Raw genomic sequence first — 25,010 nt, forward strand, 5'->3', positions numbered from 1 at the left:
ATTTAATGAGGCAGCAAATGACGTTTTGAAGACGATCTTGAATGTGGGTCTGATTGAGGACCAAACCGCTTAAACGGTAGAAGCATGTTAAGGTCCGCTTCTGCCATATCTCAGTTAGTCACAATGGTTGGCAATAGCAGAGGTCGCACCATTATTTCTAGAGAAATGTACGCTTTTCGTGAAATTCTCAGCTTATTGTCTAAAGCTAAACTCAGATTATAGTATGTTTGATCGATGACTCGTCGGCCCGATGAGTACAATCAGCGTTTTTGCAAGGGGTATTTTAGCATCTGGTAGGGCAGCGCGTCGATACATTTTAAGATTGACGAAACACCGAACACAGCAGATCACATTATGTTGTTTCATGTTTACATTAGACCAGCAACAGTCGCGTATGAGCATCCACTCCATGCCTAAACTGTTAGGTTCTACTAGCAGGTCACCTATTTGTGCGATACAATCTCAAGTAATCCTCCGTCACTGTGAACTGTAACAAGCATACTCTTCTATGCACCTCAGCTCGCTTACTGAGTGCCAGATCGACTTTAACGTTATTGGCTTCACTTTTATTGACGTGTCTTTCCAAATGTCCGGCCGCCAAATTCGTGCACATTTATTTATATATTGCCACTTTGGCTACACACACTTTGGCGTCAGTTTCGCCTCCCAGCTGTGTCAAGTCGTCAGAACCGCAATAGGAATGATCGATACATCTCAGTTTAGCCCTGCGCGACTGATCTGGTTGTCATCCGAACGGAAAAATGATGGCAGTCCACGCAATCAGCGACGTATTGTCATATGGCCAACTACTTGCCGACGGTCTCGTAAGCTGACAACAGCTAGAGGACCGCTCGCGGCTTCGTGCCCTCCCAAAGACACTCGTCACAAAAAACTCTGTCACTTTTCAACTGTAGTTATAGATTTTGTAGATATCAACTTTATAACGGCCTGTAACGGATAGGACAACGGAGCCTGCTTTAGTCCACTGGGCTTTGCGTGAAGGCCCTTTAAAGGAACAGCGGCCTGGATCCAGCAGCGCCTTGGAGAAGGTAAACATATCAGCATACGACCGTCAGTGATCGCATCGTGTTTGTGTGGTTAAGATAGGATGTAGAGATGGCCATGATTTAGTCAGCGGTCGTAGCAGACCAGTGTGTGATGATCCGTAGATCTATCATTTGCGTTTACAGATGCTGTGACCGTAACTGCAACGGTTTGTTAGTTGTTCCTTCGAGTGTGCCTTTATTTATGGACCATCCGGAACAGATCTAAGCAGTCTATAGCAGAGGCTGCTAAAGCAACCAGGTAGTATGATATGTATACAAGTAATAGGCTGCTTCAATGTCAGAAAGTTTCTATTCATTGACGAAACATCTTTTCACAAATAGCGGTTGATCCGACGTGAAAAAACTACGTTCATATGCATGAATTAGATGAATTGCTATATTTTTTAATTATAGAAATATTTACACGCGTCCGTAAGTCATCGTATGGTGGCGCTACAGTTTACAATAATCGAAAAGGCTCACATTTGCTCCGAAGAGCTCTTTATGAGGCATGCAGATACGAGAAGTTCACCTTCAGCTAATCAGTTCAGGCAAAGCAAAAATGCCGAGAACGCAGAAAGATCACGCAGACGCACTGATGTGCATTTCTGCGGTACGTATCAAGCATCAAGTAAACAAAAAGAAAAAAGACGCATACATTACCTGTACCGAATGTGGCGTCGTGTGAAGCCGCAGAGAAATGAGGTGTTTGATTTTGTTAAGCCGAAAGTCAGTCGTCTACAAGATAACAATGTAAATATTTAGGGCTAGACGCTTTTGTAGTATCACGCACGTATCGTGATGGAAAGCCGGACCGCGGCGATGGCAGTGACCCGTAAAGCAGCCTCAAGCAACCAAAAACAATAATGGAAACCGCATTCACTTTTCTTGTTCGCCGACATTCTGTTACCTATGTTTTATGATACAGTTACGATTTTTACTTTACCTATCAGCTAGAGCCGCGTCACCTTCTGCACTGATTTGACGTGAGTCACGTCCTGTAATAGTACATATGACGACAGGTAGCCCGTTTTCCATCTACAGGCTTTTATTTCGTGATTATTACGCCCCTTATTTCCTGTTACTGCTGTAATAATATTGATATTAATTTGGCCATATCTTGCTTTACGCCGTTAGTAGCTTAATTTGGACATAGTCAAAGTCAATTGTCCCAAGCGGATAGAGGCCGGCGTTGTGGCTACTAGGTGTGTGCATAGGTATTGGCTAGAAGATTGGGCCACAGTAAGGGACAGGTAGGCCAGCTCTTCAACTCTCCTTGAAGCTTTTACTGATTAATAATACGCAATAAACAATTTCACTATTTACAATTTTTAAAAATGTTATTATTATACATAGTATACGATTGATTGCGTGTCTTCTACGGGATCAGTTAGAGACAGGTCAACTGACCGAAGCAATGTGACGACAGGCAGACGCACTCTGCGGTCAGCGCCTATCCCAAATGATATTTTAGTTTTTTTAGTCTCTATTTATATCATTTGTTATTGATGATTTTAATGCTATCCCTCTATTAAATGCTATAGAAAAAGAATTTCCCAATTCTCTCAAAAGCTCATTGAATAGATCGGTCCGCCCTGTGCCACTCACTTCTATTCCTTCGTGATGCAACTAATTTGGTGTGTTTTTTTTTGTTCAAAAATTAGCAAGGATAAATATCGACTTTTGTTTTCGAGAAGCGTTTTAGGTAGCGCTGAAATTATTAGAAACATGCTAAAATTAGCAGTCGGATTATTGTACTAGTTAGGTCTATAGATTTTCCTATTCTTCCTAAGGACGGTACTTTTCGGATCAAAAAAATTTTTTCCTTCTTAGTTACACTGAGTGAGTTATATCACCCGAAACGCACTCCGAAATTGAATTTCGGAGAAGGTATTCGCACTAGACTCGAGTTTGGCGGTCTTCCCACTGTATCTTTTTGAACATCTTCCCCTAACTCACAATTAATGATCTTTTAGCAAACCTGAACCAACTGCTGATTTAGCTTTGCGGATGCCAGTTCCTACTGCTATTGCAAACCTGTCTGAGTTGGACCACCGTCTCTTTGCCATCCGATCGCACCATATCCGATGGTTTAGGTACGAAAAGAGTCGCTAGAAACAAGTCTCTTTTACTCTTAGTCACCGTAAGCTCAATGTCACTTTGTAGTATCCGTTTACGTCATACCACTCACAATACCACCTGAACCTCAAGCCACATTAACAACTTGATTGATGTTTTTACTGCTATTTCAGTCAATATTTTAAGTGATCTATACACGCCATTGAAGTTTCGTTAGAGCAGCTGAAGCGTGCTTCAATTTTGGCAACCGGGAAGTGAAAGTTTTTCCGCCGCAACTTACCCAGTTTTACGAAATGAAATGCCTCAAATTTTTTACGCGGTTGAACTGCCCTAATCAAATATTGTTGCTTCAGCTAGCTGGCTCTTTCCAGAAAAACACGAACCATGTGCCTGTTTAGGCCCGCTTTCAAATCACTTGTATCACCTCGTGTTAGCAAGCAAACAGGTACGAACTACACCATCACAGGAACCTTATCGGTTTTGTTAGACCATCAATAGCGTAGATAACTGTACGTACAGATATACACTTGTTAAAGTCTCTATCTATCTCAAATGTCTATATAATAATGCAGAAAAATTATGCCACCGTACGCACGGATCAACTATTCGCGCTGTCGCCATGGACGCGGTCTGCTGCTAGCCTGCGTCCCCTATTGCATACTACAATGCAACACGTGTACAACTGAAACTGTGTTACACTATAGTCCCGCGCTTTGTGAAGATGGCCGGCGCGACTCCCGCGTGCTTATTTGCGTGAAGTCGGTTAGTGCCGAGACGGCGGCTGCCGCTGGAGGCAGCGGCGGCCAACATGTTCTCGTCTCTTACTTCATGCCGTCGTAGAACGGTTTTGGGGCTACGACGTTTTCCTTGCCGAACGCTCAGCGTCACGCATTGCCGCCAGTGATGATAGTGACGGTAGCCAATGTACAATAGCTGCTTTAGCCGTTTGGTGTTTTCATTATGTGAATTGCCACTTTGTTGTTATTGTTGTTTGTAATGTCGTCGTCGGATCCTTCTCCTAGCAATAGCAACAGTTGTAGCTCGCGGGTTATGGACACCCAACAGCAAAAGCACATGGCCGGCTATCGGATTCCATACGTCTCTAGGACAACGTAGCTGGCTGACATTACAAAAAATCGCGGGAAAACCAAAGTCTACATGGCTCATCGCTTCCCTGAAGCGACAGAGTATGGGGTCGCGGCGGTCGCGTCTCCGGCTGTTAGTGATACTCCGGCTGATATTACGGCCTTTGTCAAGAGCAAATATGCAAACATGACGCACGCTTCGTTTGTGTACGTGTGTGTACGTTTGCATGACAGCAATGCTTCATCGGTGTAGTGGTAGATTGTCGCCAACGCGTCCTGTCCGGCTATGGCGATCGGTCGTGTAGCATGTGCATGTACAGTGCACAGAGGTTTATGGATGGACGGAAAAAAAGCGATTTGCCAGTTGAATTTCTGCGCCCTTTTCTGTTGTTAGTTGTCGTCGGTTATCGCACCACTGCCAGGGTGGCAAACCCTATTACAGGTGGATCGTGCCCGCCTGTGCTTACCGGCTTCTCAAACTCCTATCGGACAGAAAATGTTGTTTTTTTATTTGACTGTACTATCGAGTAAACGGACGTAACCGCTACTAGAAATACCGGCAATAATAATTATAGCCTTGATCACTTCTTAATCTCTAAGTCTGATCCGTCGTTTTCTCTAGCTAAGTTACACCTATCGTATAACCTAGTTAACCTCAAGTTAATGGTCGCTTTGTCATCAGATGGCGTAACAGTATTATCTACTGCCATAGCTTGTTTAAAACTTGAAAAAATTTAATAGATTTATGTCGAGCAGCGTGATGTGGCGATATATACACGATATACATACACGAAATGAAATGTCAATACCAAGGCGAGGAGTTTTGGGAAAAATAAGCAGCTAGTGGATAGGCGGAAGGAGTCCATGGCCTATGGGATGAACGGCATTAATAGCATAGTTGTGGCAGACCTACTGACGGAAACATGCTATTCCATGAATATAATAAATGAAAAAAGTAAACGAGAGTGATTGCCGATTATTGGCGGTCCGTATTGAACTCAGGTAGCAAAATATTTTTACATAGGCGATAGAAATTAAGATGACCCTTAGTTCTAGGTTGACAGTCTTTAAAGCGTTGGTTGATTGATACATATATATGGTGAAACATAATCGATTTCGATAGGCGAACCGCTATTGAATAGCAGAAAGGCGTTACGTATCTACAAAATTTATGAAAATTGTGTTGACACATTGAGAAACGCCAGAGCTGGACAATGAAAGATAACTGAACAACACTTTTGTCCAATGGCACATACTGAACCCATTCTATGATCGGAGTTATTCTATTCCACAATTTCCTGAATTGATAAGATTACGATTTTCAGGCCGTGGAGGTCATTTGCGAAGGACCTTGTTTAGGATGACAGTATAGTATGCGTACATCCCCCAGATTTTACTTACCAGATCCAGATTTGAGCATCGGTAACGACCGAAAATATACGCAAATAAACAATAAGGAACAGATCGTAAATCCTCCTTTCGTACATATAGAAAAACTACTATGCACTGCTAAATATAGTTCCAACGATAGCACAATTCTAAGGGTTTTACCCGTCTCATTGGTCGGAGAAGTCCCTGTCGAGAATCAAGATCTTATCATTGTATTTATTACAATATTAGATCTTTGGTCCCGTTCTACTCACCATTGATTATACGCAAATCGGCAGCCTCGACAAGGGTTCAGAAACAGAAAGTGGTTGAGGCAAAAATAACGGATAGCAACATTTATACTGGATCGGAAGCGGTCATTTTAAGAAAATGCAGCTTTTTCCAAACAAATTTACACCATTCATCTACAGCTGTTCATCTTTACGAGCTCTATTACCCTCATCACCCGCAGCGCATACAGTTCACATAAAATATACATCAAATGTGTTTATTTCCCAGGCTCGACCTGCTAGTTCATTGCCTGTTCTAACAGGCATACAAGTATAAACAAATAGTCATCATTTCACACCACCGATATCCTTGCACTTGCATTACCCACTTTAACATGTGTAAATGTCTCTGTTAGATGGCGCAAGCAGGTCCAGGCCGCCAAGCGTTTACTACCTCCTTATCTTCTACGATTCGACAACGGAAAAAGCCCCTGCCGTCGACTAACACCAAATTATTCCTACGACAACGCATCGATGCCCCAGCAGCTCGTTCAACCGGAAGCGAGCTATCAACAGCCCAACGTAGATCTAATCAGCAAAACGCACAACCATTTGTGGGATCATCGAACATCTAAGTGTATCGTTCCGGCCCTTCAATGTCTGCGATTTTTACAAATTAATTGCTACCGATTTTAATAGGAATAGTTATTACCATTGTTATTGTTATCGCTGCTGTTTGTGTTTACATATTTGGTGAAAAAATAAATGTAGTTGTTATTATTCAAAAGCAGAACACGTAATATCACGGCGACAGCTGAAGCCACTTCAAGCGTTTGCATGAACGGGGACGATGAGGAGATATCTCTGAACGCGAAATTATTTGAATGCATTAATACAGTGATAGAGATATCATAAATAGGCCTCTAGTTGTCACAGGGGATGCCGCTGATAGGTTACTACCGTTTCGTTGCCTACCTCCCGGGTCCGAGAATTCATAGTTAGTACCTTCTCGATCGCAAAATGACATTTTAACTATTTAACGTAATCGTGCCTGACATCCCAGAAGTAGATGTTTCCCTCGAATAGCCATGATCTAGCTTTAATACGGTCAATGGTTCATTAATGAGGGTTCGAATCGGATAGGGTAATAATCGGATTCTACGAAAGTATGTGAGTCATATAGTCTCTGACTTATATCGCTCCAAAAATCTATGCTTGTACAGCTTACCATACTAGTATAATATAGGGTCTCTGTTACTTATGTACTTTGATTTGAGATATCTAGTCTGCAGTATGACTAAGATGTTAAGCACTCATCATCGACCAGAGAATTGTGTACTATGTGCATGAACGTTTATAATCATTCATCGAGTTCCTATATCATCATCGAGTTAGTCGAGAATGGTACGGGTCTTCCATCACTCATTACAACCGAAGTCTTCCCCAGTGTGTCGCGTTTCGTCTAAACGTGACACTCGTATTAAGCTTTTCCATACACGTTCGACACGAAGCATTCGTGTTTCTCTCTAGGCGGTATGACTTTTCACTTACTACTAGCATCTAGTAAAATAGGTAGGTTGGGCAATTGAAAGCGGACAGGTAACTTGAAGCCAGTTACCCTTCAATTGAAAACATATTAGATGGAAAATGTTCTCGTGCTTAAGCAACTCCCGCCGTTCTTCTAAATCTGATGACAGTCGTATGAAGGCATCTTTGAAGAAAGACTGTTGAAAATATGGGCTAGGCCACGCAGTTGTGGTAAACAACATGAAGTCGCATCGGCCTATGCAAAACGTTGGGCTTGAGTGTTTCATGGCCTTTTTTAAGCCGACAAAGAATTGCGGCTCAACGCTTCGCTCGGTATTGGCCGTCATGCGACCACAATAACAACTTTTTTTGCACAGAATTCACCAATAACGGGAACTTCAGTCGAAAGGCCAAAGCTTAGAGCCCAAGTAGATCTCTATCGAAAAAAAGAAGGTTATGCTGAGTTTGATTCACTGGGAACTGTTTCATACGAGCCAGACAATTGATCGCCACGTTTGTTTGTTTCAGTTATATCGAGTTAAGTAGGACGGACATTCAAGAGGAACGCGACAGACAAGCTCAAGCCCTTCTGCTCCGTGACGACGCGAGAGACGCTTACTTCGAATAGGAGGATTGGCTGCATCTTACATATTCTTCGAATATTGAGCCGGTGGATTTTCAACTTTATCATTCACAGCCAAATCACTGTCGCGGCCTTCTTCAACATGTATCAACAACGCAAAATGTAGTTGGAGGAAACCTTCGTGACGAGACACGTTAGTTTTTGGCGAAACGCTATACATTATTCAGTGCTAAGGCGGGAGAAAGTTTTGAATGAATAACGTATGGGGTATTTTGCATTCGGTACAAACCCGTCGGTGGCACTTCACCACAACGTATGCCAGTAATATAGAGCTATAGGCCATCAGCTAATCTTTTGCTGGATTCGAGAATTTCCAAAAAAAAAATTATCAATTTATAATCTACTTGTCGTTGGTTCATTTAACAGATGGTGGCACTTGGCTACAAAATCAGCTTTAGTTAGTAATGATACTTTGTTTTATTTAACTGTGTTTATTTATCGACAGACTTCTATCAGTGAGCTTCCTATACAGGGCAAAATTGCCTAAATCGTTCTTATCTTTAGTTTTTTTCTATGCGCTAATCCGATTCCTTTTTTGGAAGGGATGTTGCATTAACAAATTGATATATAGCATTTGGATAGAGACTTCCTATGATTCTACATCTTGACCCACTGTCATTGATGTGCTGATTCCTGGAACTAATGTACAAATTTAACGATCCACGAGTGCACACAAAGGCTCAATTTGGTTTTGCCCTGTTCCTAATATGGCCTATTCAAGTTATACTGCTTTGTTCAAAGGTTTGGTAGCTTCGAACGCGTTTCGTCCACTTGTAAGGGTTTACATTGAACAGATGCTAGTTTTAGATCCTGCTTTGAAGCGGTCACGTGTACTTAAGTTCAATGGACAAACACATTATGGTTGCACTATCACGAGGAATTTTCGTCTGTGCCGTTACTGTTGACTTGAACTCAAAGTCCAGAAATACTAAACTGTGTTCAATTATCTTGTAACTCTGATATAAGATAATGATGTGTTTAAAAACCTGCCACTTGCGATTCTTAGTAATATAATCCTAATTGTATAATCCACAGATGGATCGATCCTGCGATAACTTAGACTGAAGATTTTTGCTCACGTCAACACCGTAATACGTCCGTTGAGTAAGCGATTTTGATCGTGTTGCGTGCGTGTTAGTGAAAGGGAAGAGCCGTTCTCGTGACACAGTGATATCCAACCATTTATGTTTATTAGATGGTTTTAAATCATTGAGCGGACGTACTCTACTAATGTCTATCTGTATAAAATGTATCCGACAAAGGAAGATCGCAAATTTAGCCAGCAATTTTCATAAACTTCACTAGAGTTTGGATATGTTCGATGGATATTTATGTATAGCGCTAGAGTACCCTGCAATTTGTTTTATAGGTAATTTTATGTCATCGTCTTTACAGATCATTAACGTTTATCATGTCACTGTGTGAATGAGAGCGTTAGCCGATTTGAGTTTCAGCTCATTTCGTATCGAAATCAATTCTATCAAACGACTGCTCGCCGTAGCGTCGATGCGTCTAAGTACGAAGCTTAGGTCGATCCTGAAATCGGTGAACCTGGCTGTCTATCGATTTGTAAGCACGAACGGCTCGGTCTGATTTCGAGTTGTTCAGAGCCAGCGTACTCAACAATCTACTTGATTCAATGTTTAAAATAATGCTACGTAGCTGTATTTTATCGTTTTGTTAGACGAAGTAGATCTTTTTATTGATGACACTTCGTTTCCGCGGAAATTATCGCTAAACACAACTCGATTCGGAGCTCAGCAGGGCACACTGGCCCTTGGCACCTTCTCACGAAGATAGTTTCCTGCCATAAACTGCAGGTTTATAGAACGTGTTGCCTCCTCTTTATTTATATCGAGTGTTTAACAACATGTTGTTGTTAAACCCATTATCGTATGCCAACGAGCATGATGATTCTGCCGTAGGTTGGGATCCAATGCACAGGACCTGAACGAGAGAAGGATGCTTATAACTATGTGGTCATCACTGAGACAGTCACTGCACGAGGACATCAAAAAAATTCGGGAAGGTCGTGTTAAGATGCTATTCGTGCATTTCAGGCTTGTTTAATGAGTACAAATCAAGGCGCACTATTGATGGCATCCTTCTCGAGCCCATCTATTTACATACCGGATAAGGCAAGATAATATGGACATTCTGAAAAACGCATCTCCCCCCAACTGAGTAGTCTTCATTTCACATATGTTAAGGCGGCGGAAGGTACGCAACTTGTTGCTGTACGAAGCTGTAGTTCTTTTATCCCATCTCCATATTCCCTTAATGCTATTTTATACGCACACTATAGGATATTTTGACATTAATCAATGGACCATTTGAATCCCGATGGCGGCCGTCGTCGTTGTTGTGGCTGATCCTTTTCAGACATATATTAACTCTATGGCGATATAACATTGTATCATAGAAATAACATTACATTACTTGCGTTACAAATGAATTGCTCGCTTCCGTTTGTAGGAATCATTAACGTGTCTCGCACCACGTCAACGGATGCGACGTCAACATTTTTCTATTACCGGTTTTTGGAATCGCCCGGATACTTTTGTCTCACCGTGTATATATTAGTGTGGGCATTAAAGTACAGGATTTGTATGGAACGTAAAAGGCTTTTAAACAATTCACAAAAATGTCAGTAGAAACACAACGACGTAATTTGAAAGCTAATTCGATCACCGATGATTCTCTTGTTGATTTCATCTCTGCCAACGTTCAAGTCGTATATTTGTTAGCTTAAATCGGTGGTACCTAAACGAAATCTTTATGCGTTTGTTTGTGTGTATCAACAAAGCAACCATGACAAAGGTTGCTTTTTTGGTTTGGCACAACGGTGAAGGATCTAAGAGGAAGGGAAAGGATAGAACGGAATCTTTCGTTGCCCGATCTGATGCTGCCTTAATTTCGGGTGTGCAGGGTCTCTGCTAGTATTCCAGTTTTGTGCGCTTACAGAAGTATGTCTATTGTTGTTCAGTCCCTATGTTTATCTATTTAGACAAACGGACAATATGGCAAAGTATAACAGTCGCAACGACTGAGCATCGTTGACTGTGTAGGTTTTCTAACGACTGAATGTTAGTTACTTAGTATAATCATAGAAAAAGGAAAAAAGACATTCTTCAAAGGGTAATCTTATGAACTAGTTAGTGACGTTAAGGATCTTTCACAAAAAGTCCATTGATTTGAAAGAAGACTTGATACAGGGCCGTCGATCGAGCCCTAGCATAGTCGTGTACGAGAAATTTCGACAAAAAACACAGTTGTTATGTGTAGTCTATATGAATCTATAAATTAGACTAATTTATAGCAACAAATAATTGAATTTTATATAATATTATTTGGTGGTAGCGGTACCCCAAAAGAATCTATTACTATTATTTACGTTTCGATCACAGTGAAACGTTCGCTAAGTTTATATATGGAACTTCAGTTTTTATGATTTGGAAGAAATCATACATCATTTTATACCGTAATTGTTGTTTTAAATTATTTTATAATGAATAAATAAATTGTAGAGGATTACGGTAATCATGTGGACGACGGGGCCCGGCAATCACTCCGGGCAAGACGCTTATCAAGTGTGCATACCTCATACGTGCATGAGTAAAATAATTATGAAATCACCACCGGTACCGCCATGACGGCCATATTACCACATGCATAACGCATAGTTACGAGAAACGCCACATTACCATGCACACGTGTGCATGGTACGTACACGTATACGGAACGCAAATGTCCGCACGCCGGAACGCACTTCCGCTGCGAACAAAATCGATCTATTTTTTATTTCGGTGCTTGCTATATATGTAGGCTGTGAGCGCTTGGTTTTCCATTGTCGTTTGTGTATGCCACTAATTCTATCGGTTCCTACAACGACAGACATTTCGCAATCTTTGAACTCGCAGTTATTTATCATCGGAACGAGTCATCTTAATTACATTTTTTCCTCAGTTCTGCTTTGGACGTGTTCTTTCGGTATGCTGTATCGATGTAAAGAGGTGTAGCTAATCAGTAAGATTTAAAAAATCGACAGACCGTCATTAATAGGAAACGGCGGAGGCGAGCACCGCGTCGATGCTGAGCGGTGACCAGATTAAGTACCTTCAGTCTGAAACATATGCCTTTGATTACATTGCTTTTTCAGTGCCAGATTATCCGTACAGGCATTTGGATAACAACGCGATCGACGTAGTACGGCGCGCTCAATTGTCCGGCCACTTATTTCGTGCGACCGAGGGTTTGCGCCAACGTTTTGGCACCATTGGCCGCGGCAATACGTTATACAGGAAACTGCCAGCGGTGGCGAAGTCAGCACCGACGAAAAACATTTTCGGGGTTATTATTCCGAAGGGCTCCGATTCTGGCAATATCAAAAGGATCGCGTTTACCGCCTGCTTCTGATCAGACGAAAAAGAATCGGGGAGAGAGGGAAACGGAAGAAAGCTCAAAGGAAAGGCTCCAACAGCAACCGGCATTAGCAATTGCTGCGGCCTTATCAACAAGAATAACAATGAGAACCATATTAACAGCAAGGGGTTGTTGTAAAAGATCCATTGGAGGCAAATGCGTATGGACCGGAAGGAATCGTAGAGCACCCCCTATCTAAGTATCCTTCTCGTGGCTGTACTATCGAGGACCCTCGTCGACGAAATGCTGATGTTCTCCTCTTTCGGTTGGAAAAATATCACCGGCACAAAACCAAGGAAATATGCAAACGGAGCGAAATTGCCGTTGGCTTGCTATTAAGTGTCGAATGCCTAATTCTATCGAAGGTATTAAGAGCAACGGCTAGTAGCGTCAAAGTAGGGGCCATAAATATTTATAGACGAGAATGCACGAAAAGGAATCGGGTCCGGTGACAAGTCCTGCGACGAACGCAATGAAGACGACGTACTACTGCGATAAGAAGGCAAAAATTACAGGGGGTCACGGGTTTTACGAATTTTTTTTTCGTTACGTTCCTCGCAGCTGTCTTGGTGCTCCTATTTTTATCACCGCATCGCTATACTGTCATTATTAAAGATTGTGAATATCGTCCTTTTATACAGACATTTATTCAAATAGATTAGGTCGACGATTTGAAATACTATTATTTTGTGTTTGTAGCATATTTGTTGAAACATGGCACCTTGCCCTGCCCTAAATTATAATGTTCTCAAACATATGTTAGCGTCAAACGCACCTGCGGCCAGATAATGCTACGGCCCTCTCTTTGGGGCCAGTACAAATAACAAAAAAACGAGGCGAAGTTTTTATTCGTACCGCTCGACTCTATTACGTATTGATATTATCATATTAGGTCTGATAGTGAACCCATTCTGTCCAATGGTACCGCTGCTACAGTACCTATCTTACAATTAACAAGCATTTACAAGTATTAACATAAAAGTTATCTCTGTATTTTGTTGTTAGCGAACTTGATTGATAATAATATGTTGGCTGTTCAATTTAATAAATGATACACACATTTCAACCGGGATTTGGTAGCCAGGTAAGGCTTAACTAATTTACTTATTTTTAGTGCCTTGACATAAGATTAGTTAGCCGACTAGCTCGGTAAGATTTAACCGTTTATAGGCTATTTGAAATGAGCTCCCACCAAAGACAGGACATGCTGCAAATTGCAAAAGGATTACTTATGAAAGACTTCGGCCCTTCTAACAAAGAACATGGCGATATTCTTCAAAAAAGCAGTTCTTTAGAAAAGCTAAATTCGAGTCGGCGACGTCAGGCAATTGGTCCTATGCGCTGTTAACAATTTACAAATGAAGGCCAGGCCGTAAAAATAATAAACGAATGAGCGCTTGCGTTAAGATATGGTTGTTTTTTACGACATTTCAGACTATGACCAAAAACATTAAGATTAATGTTTTTGAAAAATTTCACGAATTATTAGTATAAACAAGTTTTTATTCACCATCAGTGTCTTCAGAATGGTACTCGTATTTGTTTCACTCGATATATTTTGTTCGATTGCAAGATATTATAACCATTTATCAGCACCGATAGCTCCACGCTCGCGACAAATCGCCTTACTTGTGTCGCATAATATGAATCTACCGTTCACCTTGATTCATTTATAAAACCTTGCAATATCAGCCATCATTATCTAGATTCTTTCATGTACATATGTAGAAAGTTTTTAATAGTCACGCTTCTACCATATACTCCATGCAAACACAGTTTGTTTACTTACCGGGTGATGCGCTTCAGATGACGTACTTCCTTCCAGAAAATTGCGCTATGAGCGATCCCTGATTGGCGGGAACCACACGAGTTCCCTCTAATTAAGCAGTGTCGTCCGCTAGCTATTATTAGGCCAATAAAACTAGCCAGCTGTATTAGCTTCCATCAGAGAATACGTGGTGGCACCGTCCACTTCAGTTGTTTTGTTCTCGTGGGTTTGTCCTTTGCTCGAACACAATTTGAGATAGGTCGGCGATAAGTGAACTAGATAAATGGTACGCACTCATAAATTCTACTAATCATGATAAACCATACGTCATAATCGAACTGCGACCGGCTGTTCTACGAATGTGTGAGGCTCGTTAACGGCCGACTTATTGCCACAAGCTGCTTCTCGAATTGATCAATTGCTCGTCACTATTTAACACGAACGGGAGTGCTGGTCCGAACAGCTTCGGGCCCACTTTGCATACTTCCTGGTCCTGCAGTCTGTACAATCTTGAGCCGACTGATGCTATCGTGCTTCATGCAGTGCTCACTTCAGAGAACAGCATTAAGGTTAAAACCAGTTTTTAATAAATGCGGCAGTGGTTGCTCTCACCCCACTGTTTTTGATAAAATGCGGTCCTTTTAGAGGGATTAGCTACAGAGTAGATCAGGTAAATGTTTTCTTCTAAATCTTTAGTAAATTCCTTTACGTTCAATTGCGTGACAGTCGATATCGACGTCGTTTCCGGTTCCTCCGGATTCCTTGGTAGATTCTTAGCTGATTTACTGCAGGCCTTCTTCTGGAGAGTTTAACCAAAATGAAACACCTATAGCGATTCCGTACTGGCTGAACAGCGGCAGTTGTCGCAAATGCCTATTATATATCTGGGTTCGACCCCAACTGCTTTCTACTGAGCCAATGAGCTAGCAAAGCTAACACAGAAACCCCAAGCTGATATGACCTGCGAATCGCACGCTTAAAATTGTGTTCGCTACAACCCATAAGTGAGTGGCCGGTCGACGTGCGCGTTAGTTTTAACCGCTATGACAAACGCAATGCCTGCTGGACTACAACAAGGCAGGTGTAAACATTCAAAATCGCTTTTTCTCGGCGGGTAGAAGCAACTTTATTATAGCAGACGAATACTTGGTTCCACTATAGTTAACCACAATAGAAAGTTTGAGTGCTTGAGAAATCCCCGATACTGCTAATGCTGCTGCTGCTGCTGCGATGGCAGCATCTGAAGCGCCGCACAAACCTGTCAGAAGCTGCGTCGTCCGGCCGTTCAAAAAAACCCACTTGCACACTCACAGACCCAGCAGCACGCGCTATCACTACTTATACCAGCGCTGTTTGTTGGCTTACGACAGTGTTTTCTTCACTGGACCTCTTGGCGCTCCGAACGGTGTAGCTCCGGTGACAAACTCATGTTCAAACAAAAATCTTGGGAAGACGAGGTAAAGATGAGTGATACGTTTCCTTTGAGACGTTTGCTTCTGCGTTCCTCGTTGCGTCTACTTTTGCTCGTAGTGAGCACCGCCTTGTCGTTCTCGGTGCTCAGCTAGAGTCGAGATTGTGCAGTTTCCAGTAGAGAACGCTAGAGAACAGGGTTAGCAACTATCAAAGGTGGTCGGAGTCAGTCACTTCGTCTGCAGTGCGATGATGTGCTGGCAGACAAACTGATTGATACTGCCCACAGTTACAGCCCTAGACGCACTGTCATGGCAGTTGACTATGCCTTTTCAGCGTTCGGTTACTCCAATCTATAGCTGGTGCTCACTCGAGCTCTATACGTCGGCAACGTCAGCGGTGGTGGCGGCAAACCAGGCGTTTTTTGAGTGATACTCAGAGCAGATACACTCACCCTGGCCTCGCCTTTAACAACGGCAGAGCGAGCAACTACAGCAGCAGCAGCAGCAGCAACGTTAGCAAAAGTAGCAATGCTGGCAGCCGTGAACGCAGCAGCTTCCGCTGGATCCACAGAAACAGTTCAGCGATATCAATGGCAAGAGCGGCGCTGGCTGAATCCAACGATGCTAATGTCAGAAGCCTGCGCCGCGATTGCCTTCGTCGTCGCTAATAGACGTTCGCTGACACTGCCTCCTTAAGGCGTTCGGCGCTACGCAAAACCTTTACAGCAGTGACAATAGTACGGATTCTGTTTCGTCTCGGACGGAGACGTCGCCGTCAACTTCTCGATCGGCCATGCGCCGTGACCCGCCGCCGCAGGCCGTGCTCCGTGTCCGTATAACAAAAGTAAGGCTATTTCAGCAACAACAACAGCATCCAGCAGAACATCGACGAGACGGCAATAGGGATGCAACAGCACGCTACGACATGGGCTCGATGACGGCCCAGCCGCAAGCGTCGGCTAGCGACTCCTCGCACGACTGATCCATAGAGCCTTCGCTCGTTTCAGAACCGTTGAGTATAACATACGTGAAAGGGGTGCCGTGGGTACGGATACGTATTTGATCTGTCGAACGCATACGTTCCGAATAAAGCAACAAAACGGATTCGAACTGAAGACTGGCAAGGGGTGCGTTTCGTATCGTAAAAAGGTGGTGTTTTAGTAGTTTTTTATTAGTCGCTAGCGGGCTCGTACTTTTAAGAAGAAGAAAATTTAGACGCGCCAAAAGCCAGTGAACAATGATCTGTCACATCAGTGTCTAATACACCCATGCCTATGAGCAGTACACCGTACTTTTTCTGTAAACATTATTTTTCTTCATTGGGGGAAAAAAACTAAAAGATACAAATAATGCTCAGAGCAAAAAAGCACCATCAAATACCGGTTACAATTGCAATAGGCGCTCACTGATATAACGATAGAGGTATGGTTATTTATTGTTTGCTAAGCAGAATGCCTCTTGCTGCACCCTCTTGAGTGTTCAGCGGCGTGAACCAGTTCCAAAAGCGCTCAGGAGGAACACCGCTATCCGGGGGGGGGGGGAGAGGGACTCCACGTGCTCCCTCACCTATTCGGTGGCGCTCCTACATATTTCTGGTCGACAAACGCCTGCTCCGGTATCTCTGTGTCGGATCTGTTGCTAGCGGCATTCCGCGGCTCTTCGTCGATTTTACCTTTTGCTCATACTCGGAGCGGTTGCTGCGGGCCGTATACCCGACGTTTATGTATGATAATATTACAACAACAATAGAGGTTACCATGGCAGAAGCGCCGCCCAAAGAAGCGGTATCAAATGTTTAAGAAACACATACCAGCAAAGAGACGGAAAAGTCGTTTTGGCTCTCTTTCAAACACAGCCCAGCAGCTATCGCACCCTTTTTGTTGTCTTGTTGACGCGCCTTGAAAATGTTGGCCAACATTCGCTAGTGTCTAGGTAGATTAGAATAAACGACGATGACGGGTCGCTTCCATTTAGCGGGTCGCGCGGAGCGTCGTTCAGAGCTCCGGCTGGCAGAGGGACGGTTTTGACGCCTTTTCTTAACTGCTGTTTCTTTCTAGCCAATGATAGAAGTTTATTTCATTAGCTACTTTGACCCGCGCCGGCTCTTCTGCGTCAGGTCGTCTTCCTCTAGTGGCTAGAGTAGCCGATCTGCCGCCGCCATTAGCTCCGCCAACGTTTTCAAAGGTAGCTGCAAGGAAGGTGACGTTGGCACTGCAAAAACAGTCGACGATCCGTGTGGAAAGGCTATCTGAAGAGAAATCTTGTTATACTGGAATGCGCATATTTATCACTATACCAACTTCTCTAGAGGCAAGAATTGTCAAGGTAGCAACGGCCGCAACGTAAATCCTATTCAATTGCGCTCATCGTCACGTAAAAAGTAGAAGAGGATAGACCGCAGCCCAATAGGTTTCAATACATTCAAACGTAGCGTGGCATGATTTGCTACTGACAGTAATAAACAAGTTAATCTTCCCGCAACAATAGATCCGTTTTTATCTTCTAGACAGCGTTAGAATCAATATATTTCGCCGCTTCCAGCCAGGAAATGGCGCTAGTATCATTCGTGTGTGGTAACAATTTTTCGATTTTTATAGAAGAGAAGATTTGCTACAAAGCAGAATCGGAAGAAAATGTCTGCTTAGAACACTTATCGGTTATAGTCGCAAAGAAGCTTGGCTTCCGAAGAGTGAAGATATAACACGTAGGGAAACTTGAAAAGTGCCTGGTTGGAAACGCTAGCTAGACATTGAATGTAAGAAAAACCCGCATCGACTCTGTTTTCGATTATAAGATAAGATCAAATGATTCATCTTTCTTACAGCGGAAACGAAACAAATATATATTAAAGGATGTTTTTATAATCGCAACTATTTTAATATATATCATAAATAATTTGTTAGTGCTTGTTTATCTCACCGATGTAGTGCAGCGGATGGACTGATACAAGCCTGATAGATATGGATGAATAACAGGTAAACACATTGTTAATATAATTGTTTTTGACACAGTGGACTAGAATTGCTCGGTTGTGTTATTCTTTAGACTAAGAAATCACGTCAAGAAGAATTATATTACTCAGAACTGTATTGAGTGTAGTACTTTTGTCCGCAAGGCTGCCTTTTACAATAATCTCCCACTATTAAAGGGTATTTGGCCGCGTAGCGTATTTGTGGCAAGCGTTTGCCCCAGCGGAGTTCAGGGTAAAGGAGAATGAGTTAATACGAAAGAAACGGAGAGCTAACTCGAAATAGACTATGGAAATATAAATTTATATTTCACTAGGCTTATCCGCGTTCCGTTGGCCGTACAAGCCAGACGTGTCGAGATTTATAATTGTTGACACTTTCTACAACAAACATTACGTATCTATATAAATCTGTGTAAAAAGATTCGTTCACTTACGACATACGAAGTAAAAATGCACGCGAACATGTTCACTGATTAATGTAGCCTGGGCTTTGTTGAATTATTGCCAAACATTGGCTAATTAGAACTGGGTTTAAATTCATGTTATGCTGTGACAAGAAGTAACTTCTAAGACAGGCTGGCCAGACTACGTTAGCGCTTTTTCCTACTAAGTCGCTTTCCGACTGACTGCCTAATTCACGACCAGCGGCCACAGCGAAGTGTGTAGTCAATCCCCCAAGAACCTCACGCTGCTTGAAGCGTTGAGTCTCAAGTCGTAATTTAGCCGAAGTGTTTGTACCGTTATATTTTACGTTTAAGTGAAATTGTCAGTTTGTTTTTATCTTTGTGACTATAATTAATATGGTAATTTACTTGGCAACATATGTCGGTAATTAATCGCAGTAGATAGCTGAAGATCTTTTCCTTTTCCTAATTCAGTCGGTTCGCCATGGGAATGAGCCACATAGGAACGGGTAATTTCTAGTAGTTCCAGAGATGTTATATATTTAATTACTTTTAAATACTGTATTTGCTATACTTCTTTAGGGTCTAATAGGTCGGTATCGAAATCCACTATTTGCTTAGAAAGAATACAGCTTTTCTGTCCTTTACAACGAAAACGTTCATAGTTGTTTAAGAGCGGTATAATGATTACGGTAATTATTCTTAGTTTATAGTTCATTTATATTTTACTCAGTGCTAGATAAGATATCGCAAACCCGACAGAGTCCTTCTCGATAACTCCCAATTTATACTCTAAATTGTATTTCTAGTATTAGTCCTACTTAAAACACTTCAACACGAAATACTGTTTTTTTTTTCCTGGTATTTTATAGGTCACGAATGCCTAAATAGTCTAGCTGTTCGACGCCTAGACGATTGATTACTTTATTTTGTATATACGTCATATACGACACGACATATAGATGTATGTGGAGTATATATTAGATAAATATGTTACTTGAGCCAATTGTATTTTGCCCTCTATAGATATTTTTTTCGATCCTTAAAGGCTCTTTAGTAATATGCTGTCATTTTCATTCCAGCCGTGCCGTACGACGTGATCGATGCCGACTTGTTACACTTTTTAGCAAAAAGCATGCTTTTCACACGTGGGCTATTAGAGTATCCAACGGATCTACAACGTTGAAACTTAGGCAGCAATCATTCTACATGTGACTCACTAAATTTCAGGGAAGCACACTCCAAACGAAGTTCGCAACGCAAGCCAGTTCTGCGAAACTCAGTCTGTCTATAAACTTATTTCTGTGTTTGACAAGAAAAAGCGCTTTGATCGACAGTCTCCTTAACAAGGACCAGTCTCCTTTGAAAGCAACAAGTGAGAGGCGTAAGCGCCTGTGCCAATCATTGTCCGTGATCCTGATTCCTGTACTATGCATGATTCAGCACGAAGCAGCGATATCATTAAAGACAAAACCGGATTTTGCCAAAAGTGTTGTCGCTTGTAGCTTATCTGTCTGAGCGGCAACTTAATCAAGCAGGATTTTCGGATCTTTTAGGTCAATGGATTGGCGACGGTCTTTTTTTTATGTGATAGTATTGCACCTTACTCGACGATGACGAAAACTTCGTCTGGAAACCAAGGTCGATCAAATCATGCTTAAACATGTTGAAAAACATTTTGTTCTACTTTCCTTCAACGGTGTTTTGACTTGCAATAAATTTTGCCTCGATCTTTCTTTCACCTGAGAACAACATTACCCCCTTACTATGCTATGTCTAACTATATTACGGATCGCACGCTACCACGTTGAAAATAGGGTGATAGTGGCATAACAACAGTGAGATTGAGTTCCATGGCCGTCTGTTTCAATGGATTAATGGATAGCTTGGATCGAAAGCATACGGAGACTAGAGGCAATCACTGCCAAAGCCTCCTGTTCGAGATAACGCTGAATCTTCGTTTGAGAAAGTAGTCTATAACCGATTTTTTCTTAGGGTGAACTCCGGTAAATTTCTGGTTAGTTCTAACTGGTTACTGGCTGAATGCGATTAAATAGTAATGTATATAATATGTCACCTGCGTATAATAATTACTGATCCAAATCACGAAGTTACATCAACTTAGCGTTGCCTGTAGTTGAATATTGTAAAAGTTATTTTTGACTGATTGTTTCAGCTGTGATGTGTATATATATATATATATATATACAGAAGCTGAAAAATATGAACGACCCTTAGTAAATTATCGAAAACCAATGATGATAAAGCGGCGAGCGAAATTACTTTGAGAAAGCACACTTTATATAGGTACGATTCCGGAATTATAAAATTAAATCTATAAACCCTTTTTTTTTTGCTTATCCAAATTATTTTTTGGTGAGAAAAAATGACTGAGGCTAGTGAATCGGTTTTGCCTCGATTTCGAGGTCGTAACAAATGACATCGCTAAAAAAATTAAAATTTGAAATCGGTCATAGTGGATCGCTTAAGTCGATACTTCGAGGTTTTATGTTAATTTCCTAAGTGGATCGAAGGTACTTGGCGGTGATATCAAAATACCGCTTATTTCTTTCGGAACGTTTCTGATAAAGTTGTTCGAATTAGACAAATCGACTTGGAAACGATCGACGATTAGCTCAGTTTCCCATTTCAGAACGGGTCATCTGTATAAGGTTTAGAGTACGCGTATTCGATGGACGTTTGTTTCACCCTTGACCACTTGTCTTATCGGGACGTCAACTGGCGGTTTAACCCTGAATCTTTAGAGCACCTTCTGAATATGGCAAAAAATGAACAAAAGACAAACTCCGATAGAGCGAAAATATGTAAAATGCGCCCCAGATGTAGGGTCATGCCAATAAAGAAGACTGGAAAACGAAACGTTTCGCTGGCCAAATTGGCGGGTACAGTAATGGTAATCAATGCGCCGCTTGGAAAAAAAACGTTTTGCCATTAAATGCTCATGTCTCCTATACGTCGAACGCAATTGTAAATGGTTAATCCGGGAACGGACGCTATTTGTACCGGAATGTCTCTAAGCACGTAGAACACCGGAGACGATTGTGCTTAGTAGAACCGTTACTGTTGACTATTACGGCCGATTTGGCTCACGAATGTGGTCAGCGTCGGGAAAAACGTTGCGAACATAGACAAAGTAATCGTTGACCCGCGTTTAGGGGAGATTCAGAACCTCTTTAGACTATTATCATTGACTGTGTGGACAATTTATCGTACTGTAAATTTAATCGATTGTTCAGTGGATAGCTCGACCTCTGCATAATCTGATAGTATCTGAGCGAAAGTATAGGGATAGAAGCGCTGGCTGCCACTGTGAACAATAATTAAATTGTATTTCAGTGCACCTATTCTCTGGCATTTAGTGCTCGGATGTTCGGATCAGACGACCCATAATTTAATGCTCCGAACGACGCATATTGGACAAGGGCATAGTGATGGCTGTCAGTGTCATGTTTGCTTATGCGATGGGAACATGAGTAGGTCAGATTAAAGCTATAGGCATGCAACCCATTTAACCTATATCGGCAATGTGTCTAACGATATTGCTAGAAGTAACAGCGAGGCCCAGTAACGGCGCGTTTGAATCAACTGAACGTTTCTCCCATTTTCGTATCCAGTAATGGCTGTTTTTTCACTATATTATTTAAGCTAAATGGCTGTAGTTCCGCTGCTTCGGAAACGTCTGAGAAACCCTCGGATCAAGAAGATTGCTTAAGAGACGCAATGGCGCTTTAGTTGCACCAAAGCTCGCTGCAGCTAAATACAAAGTAGAACATACTGTAGGGAAATATACCACCATAATACAAGAACGCTGTACAAAAAATCTCACTGACTGATCACTTATTTGATCTTCGCGTTCCATACGCACACTCCAATTAAAAAGTTCGAGCAAGTAACTGCAACGGCTGTTTACGGCAACGTTAGATCTGTACAAAACCGTTCTTCACGATGAAATTGCCTACAGTCAGTTTCCCAACGTTATCCAATGTAATAAAATTCCGTTCTTATGTAAATTTCTGGGGTTTCTTTATTTAATTTCATGGTTATTGTGTTCATGCCTGCTGATTTATATATTATTTGAAATTTCTCAATTTTTTATATACTGCCTACCCGTTGATACGTGTGTTAGGGAAGGTGTTGTGAATTAAGACACAGTCATTGTACGTATTTGTGACCACTGAAGCTTCCTGCAGGCGCCACGTATATACGCCGATTGGAACTCAGGTTTGAAGCATAACTAACTTCCCTATCTATAATTAAATTATTTATAATTTTATTATTATTATATAATTAAAAGTAACAATTAGAAAGGCAAAGAGCGAACGTTTACAAACATAATAACATTAGTCATTAGTTTGTAAACGATACTTATCCGTTTATCTATAGATGTACACACAGTGTTATTGTGCCATACGACATATGACATAAACCGCTTAGAGGGGTTGGTTATGACTCGATGCTAGTTCTTTTCTATCAAAGCCTGGGATCTGCACTTTCTGGGGTATTTATTCATAACCGAGCGATTTAATTCGCTCGGATCCCTTTTACATTACCTATTAATATTGAGAAAGGTATTGCAAAGTAGATTCGGGCTTTCATTTATTAACAGAAACCATGTGCTGTCATAGAAGAGGACTTCAGGGGAGTTAAGGGTCTTCCTACTTCGGTGCAGAGAATGCTTCACAAAATATTAAAGATTTGATTAAATGCCCCTTTTGAATGAGTAGTTGCATTTCGTTCGATATATTTGCATTTACTCGGTAAAAAAAAAAATAGCAAATCTGTACTTATTTTAAATATTATCGTTTGAATAGGTTTCCTAAAGAGCCAGATGTCATCCTCCGAAAAACCATCAATAGAAACCAATGTAGATTCTCACAATTACGTAAATCGCCTATCGATCTCAAAAACCTCTCCTTGAGGTTGTAATAAAATAAGCAATGTAATGGCCGGCAGTGCCACGACATTTGTTTTCAAAGCAGGAACAATCATATAACCTAGATTTAGATCAACTAAACTGAAAACGGATGTTTAATGGCGTTAATTTCTCTTTGAGCAACGGAGAGAGCACGAATGGCACATCTCGGCTAGCTACAGTCGCTGCTGGATGCGACCTATTTGTCGTCTATAATCCTTTTACGCATAGAGCTTCTTTATATTAACGTTAGTGCTATTCTATTTTAATTATATTCGCTCGTTTTGCTGTCCCTTTTCCGTTGACACGTTGAATTATCTGGACGTACTATACTAACTAGAATATCTGTTTACCAAAGCAGGCCTCAAAAGATCCATCATCGTAAAAGGTGCCTGGTTCCGGTCAAAGATCAGCCCTTAAGAATGACGTGATGAAGTTCTGTGGTGTCTTAACTATTATAGTGAAAAAGCACGTCGTATTAGAAACAAGCAGAATTCGTTCATCAGTGTTTTGTCAAATTGTTACTTCTGCAATGGCAGCATCAATAAATGGGCTCTGATCAGACGTCTACGAAATGATTACCTCGACCAAAAACGATGGCCTGATGAAGACTGTTGATTTGTCTAACGTGCGAAATATACAGAACGTCTGTGACAACGTCTGTCTACAAGTATCCACTACGATTGGAGACCTTTCCAAAAATAACAGCTCGACGACAGAACGCTCCGTCGCGGACAATTATTTCTTAGTGCTGTATGATGCCGCTTCTGATGCGGTCCGACCTAGAGCTCACTATGCGCATTGATGCTTACTCTTTGCTACGCACCGATTAATTCGTGGTTTTCCGGCCTGGAAAAGTTGTCTTCACATTTTCCGTAAGTCTTCGTCTCAGTCAACTTCGTTATAGCCGCTTGCGCTTCGAGAAGTTTTTTTTCCAGAGTAAAGAAGTTAATCCATCTGTCATGTAAAGCGGAGAGATGTTAGCACTGCAATTCTCTAATAGAGTTTCATCTAATTTTGCAAAAAAATCATCCATTCGGTTTTATTCAGATCGTAGTTTTCTCGGAATTATGAAGTTGTTATAGGCAAAAATATAACTTTAAATTGAAGACGAACTGTTTA

At 41.6% G+C, this 25,010-nt stretch overlaps 2 protein-coding genes across 19 annotated transcripts in view; one reads left to right on the forward strand and one right to left on the reverse strand.

The window, feature by feature from the left end:
- CalpC (calpain C) overlaps positions 1 to 18,666 on the reverse strand; it is a 28,385-nt gene extending 9,719 nt beyond the window's left edge. For 2 of the 4 annotated variants that reach the window (XM_022806962.2, XM_086989150.1), the window contains exon 1: positions 14,190 to 16,917. Coding sequence is in view for 1 of the 4 variants with exons in the window: in XM_022806958.2 (XP_022662693.1) it covers positions 18,500 to 18,565 (66 nt within the window). In the remaining 3 variants the exon portion in view is untranslated. Of the gene's footprint in view, positions 1 to 1,709; positions 1,851 to 14,189; positions 16,918 to 18,499 lie in introns of those variants that run through there. The other 2 variants (XM_022806958.2, XM_022806964.2) reach the window with 2 other exon arrangements.
- On the forward strand, positions 909 to 21,027 carry LOC111250946 (uncharacterized). 15 transcript variants are annotated; one of them, XR_015327738.1, is made up of 5 exons: positions 909 to 1,049; positions 1,191 to 1,305; positions 3,023 to 3,142; positions 6,225 to 8,111; positions 9,014 to 9,663. XR_015327738.1 is itself a non-coding variant. In XM_086989156.1 (5 exons), exons 2-4 carry the CDS (start codon positions 3,057 to 3,059, stop codon positions 7,875 to 7,877), a joined length of 321 nt encoding a protein of 106 aa, XP_086845282.1. In that variant the 5' UTR covers positions 1,056 to 1,305; positions 3,023 to 3,056; the 3' UTR covers positions 7,878 to 8,111; positions 9,014 to 9,663. The 15 variants fall into 15 exon arrangements, 1 of the variants encoding a protein (XP_086845282.1); XM_086989156.1 differs by lacking the exon at positions 909 to 1,049 and having other exon boundaries at positions 1,056 to 1,305; positions 6,225 to 6,445; positions 7,864 to 8,111; XR_002673584.2 differs by lacking the exon at positions 3,023 to 3,142.
- The last annotated feature ends 3,983 nt before the right edge of the window (positions 21,028 to 25,010 follow it).

This window comes from Varroa destructor, unplaced genomic scaffold (assembly GCF_002443255.2).
Source record: "Varroa destructor unplaced genomic scaffold, Vdes_3.0 BEIS01000005.1, whole genome shotgun sequence".
NCBI lineage: Eukaryota > Metazoa > Arthropoda > Arachnida > Mesostigmata > Varroidae > Varroa > Varroa destructor.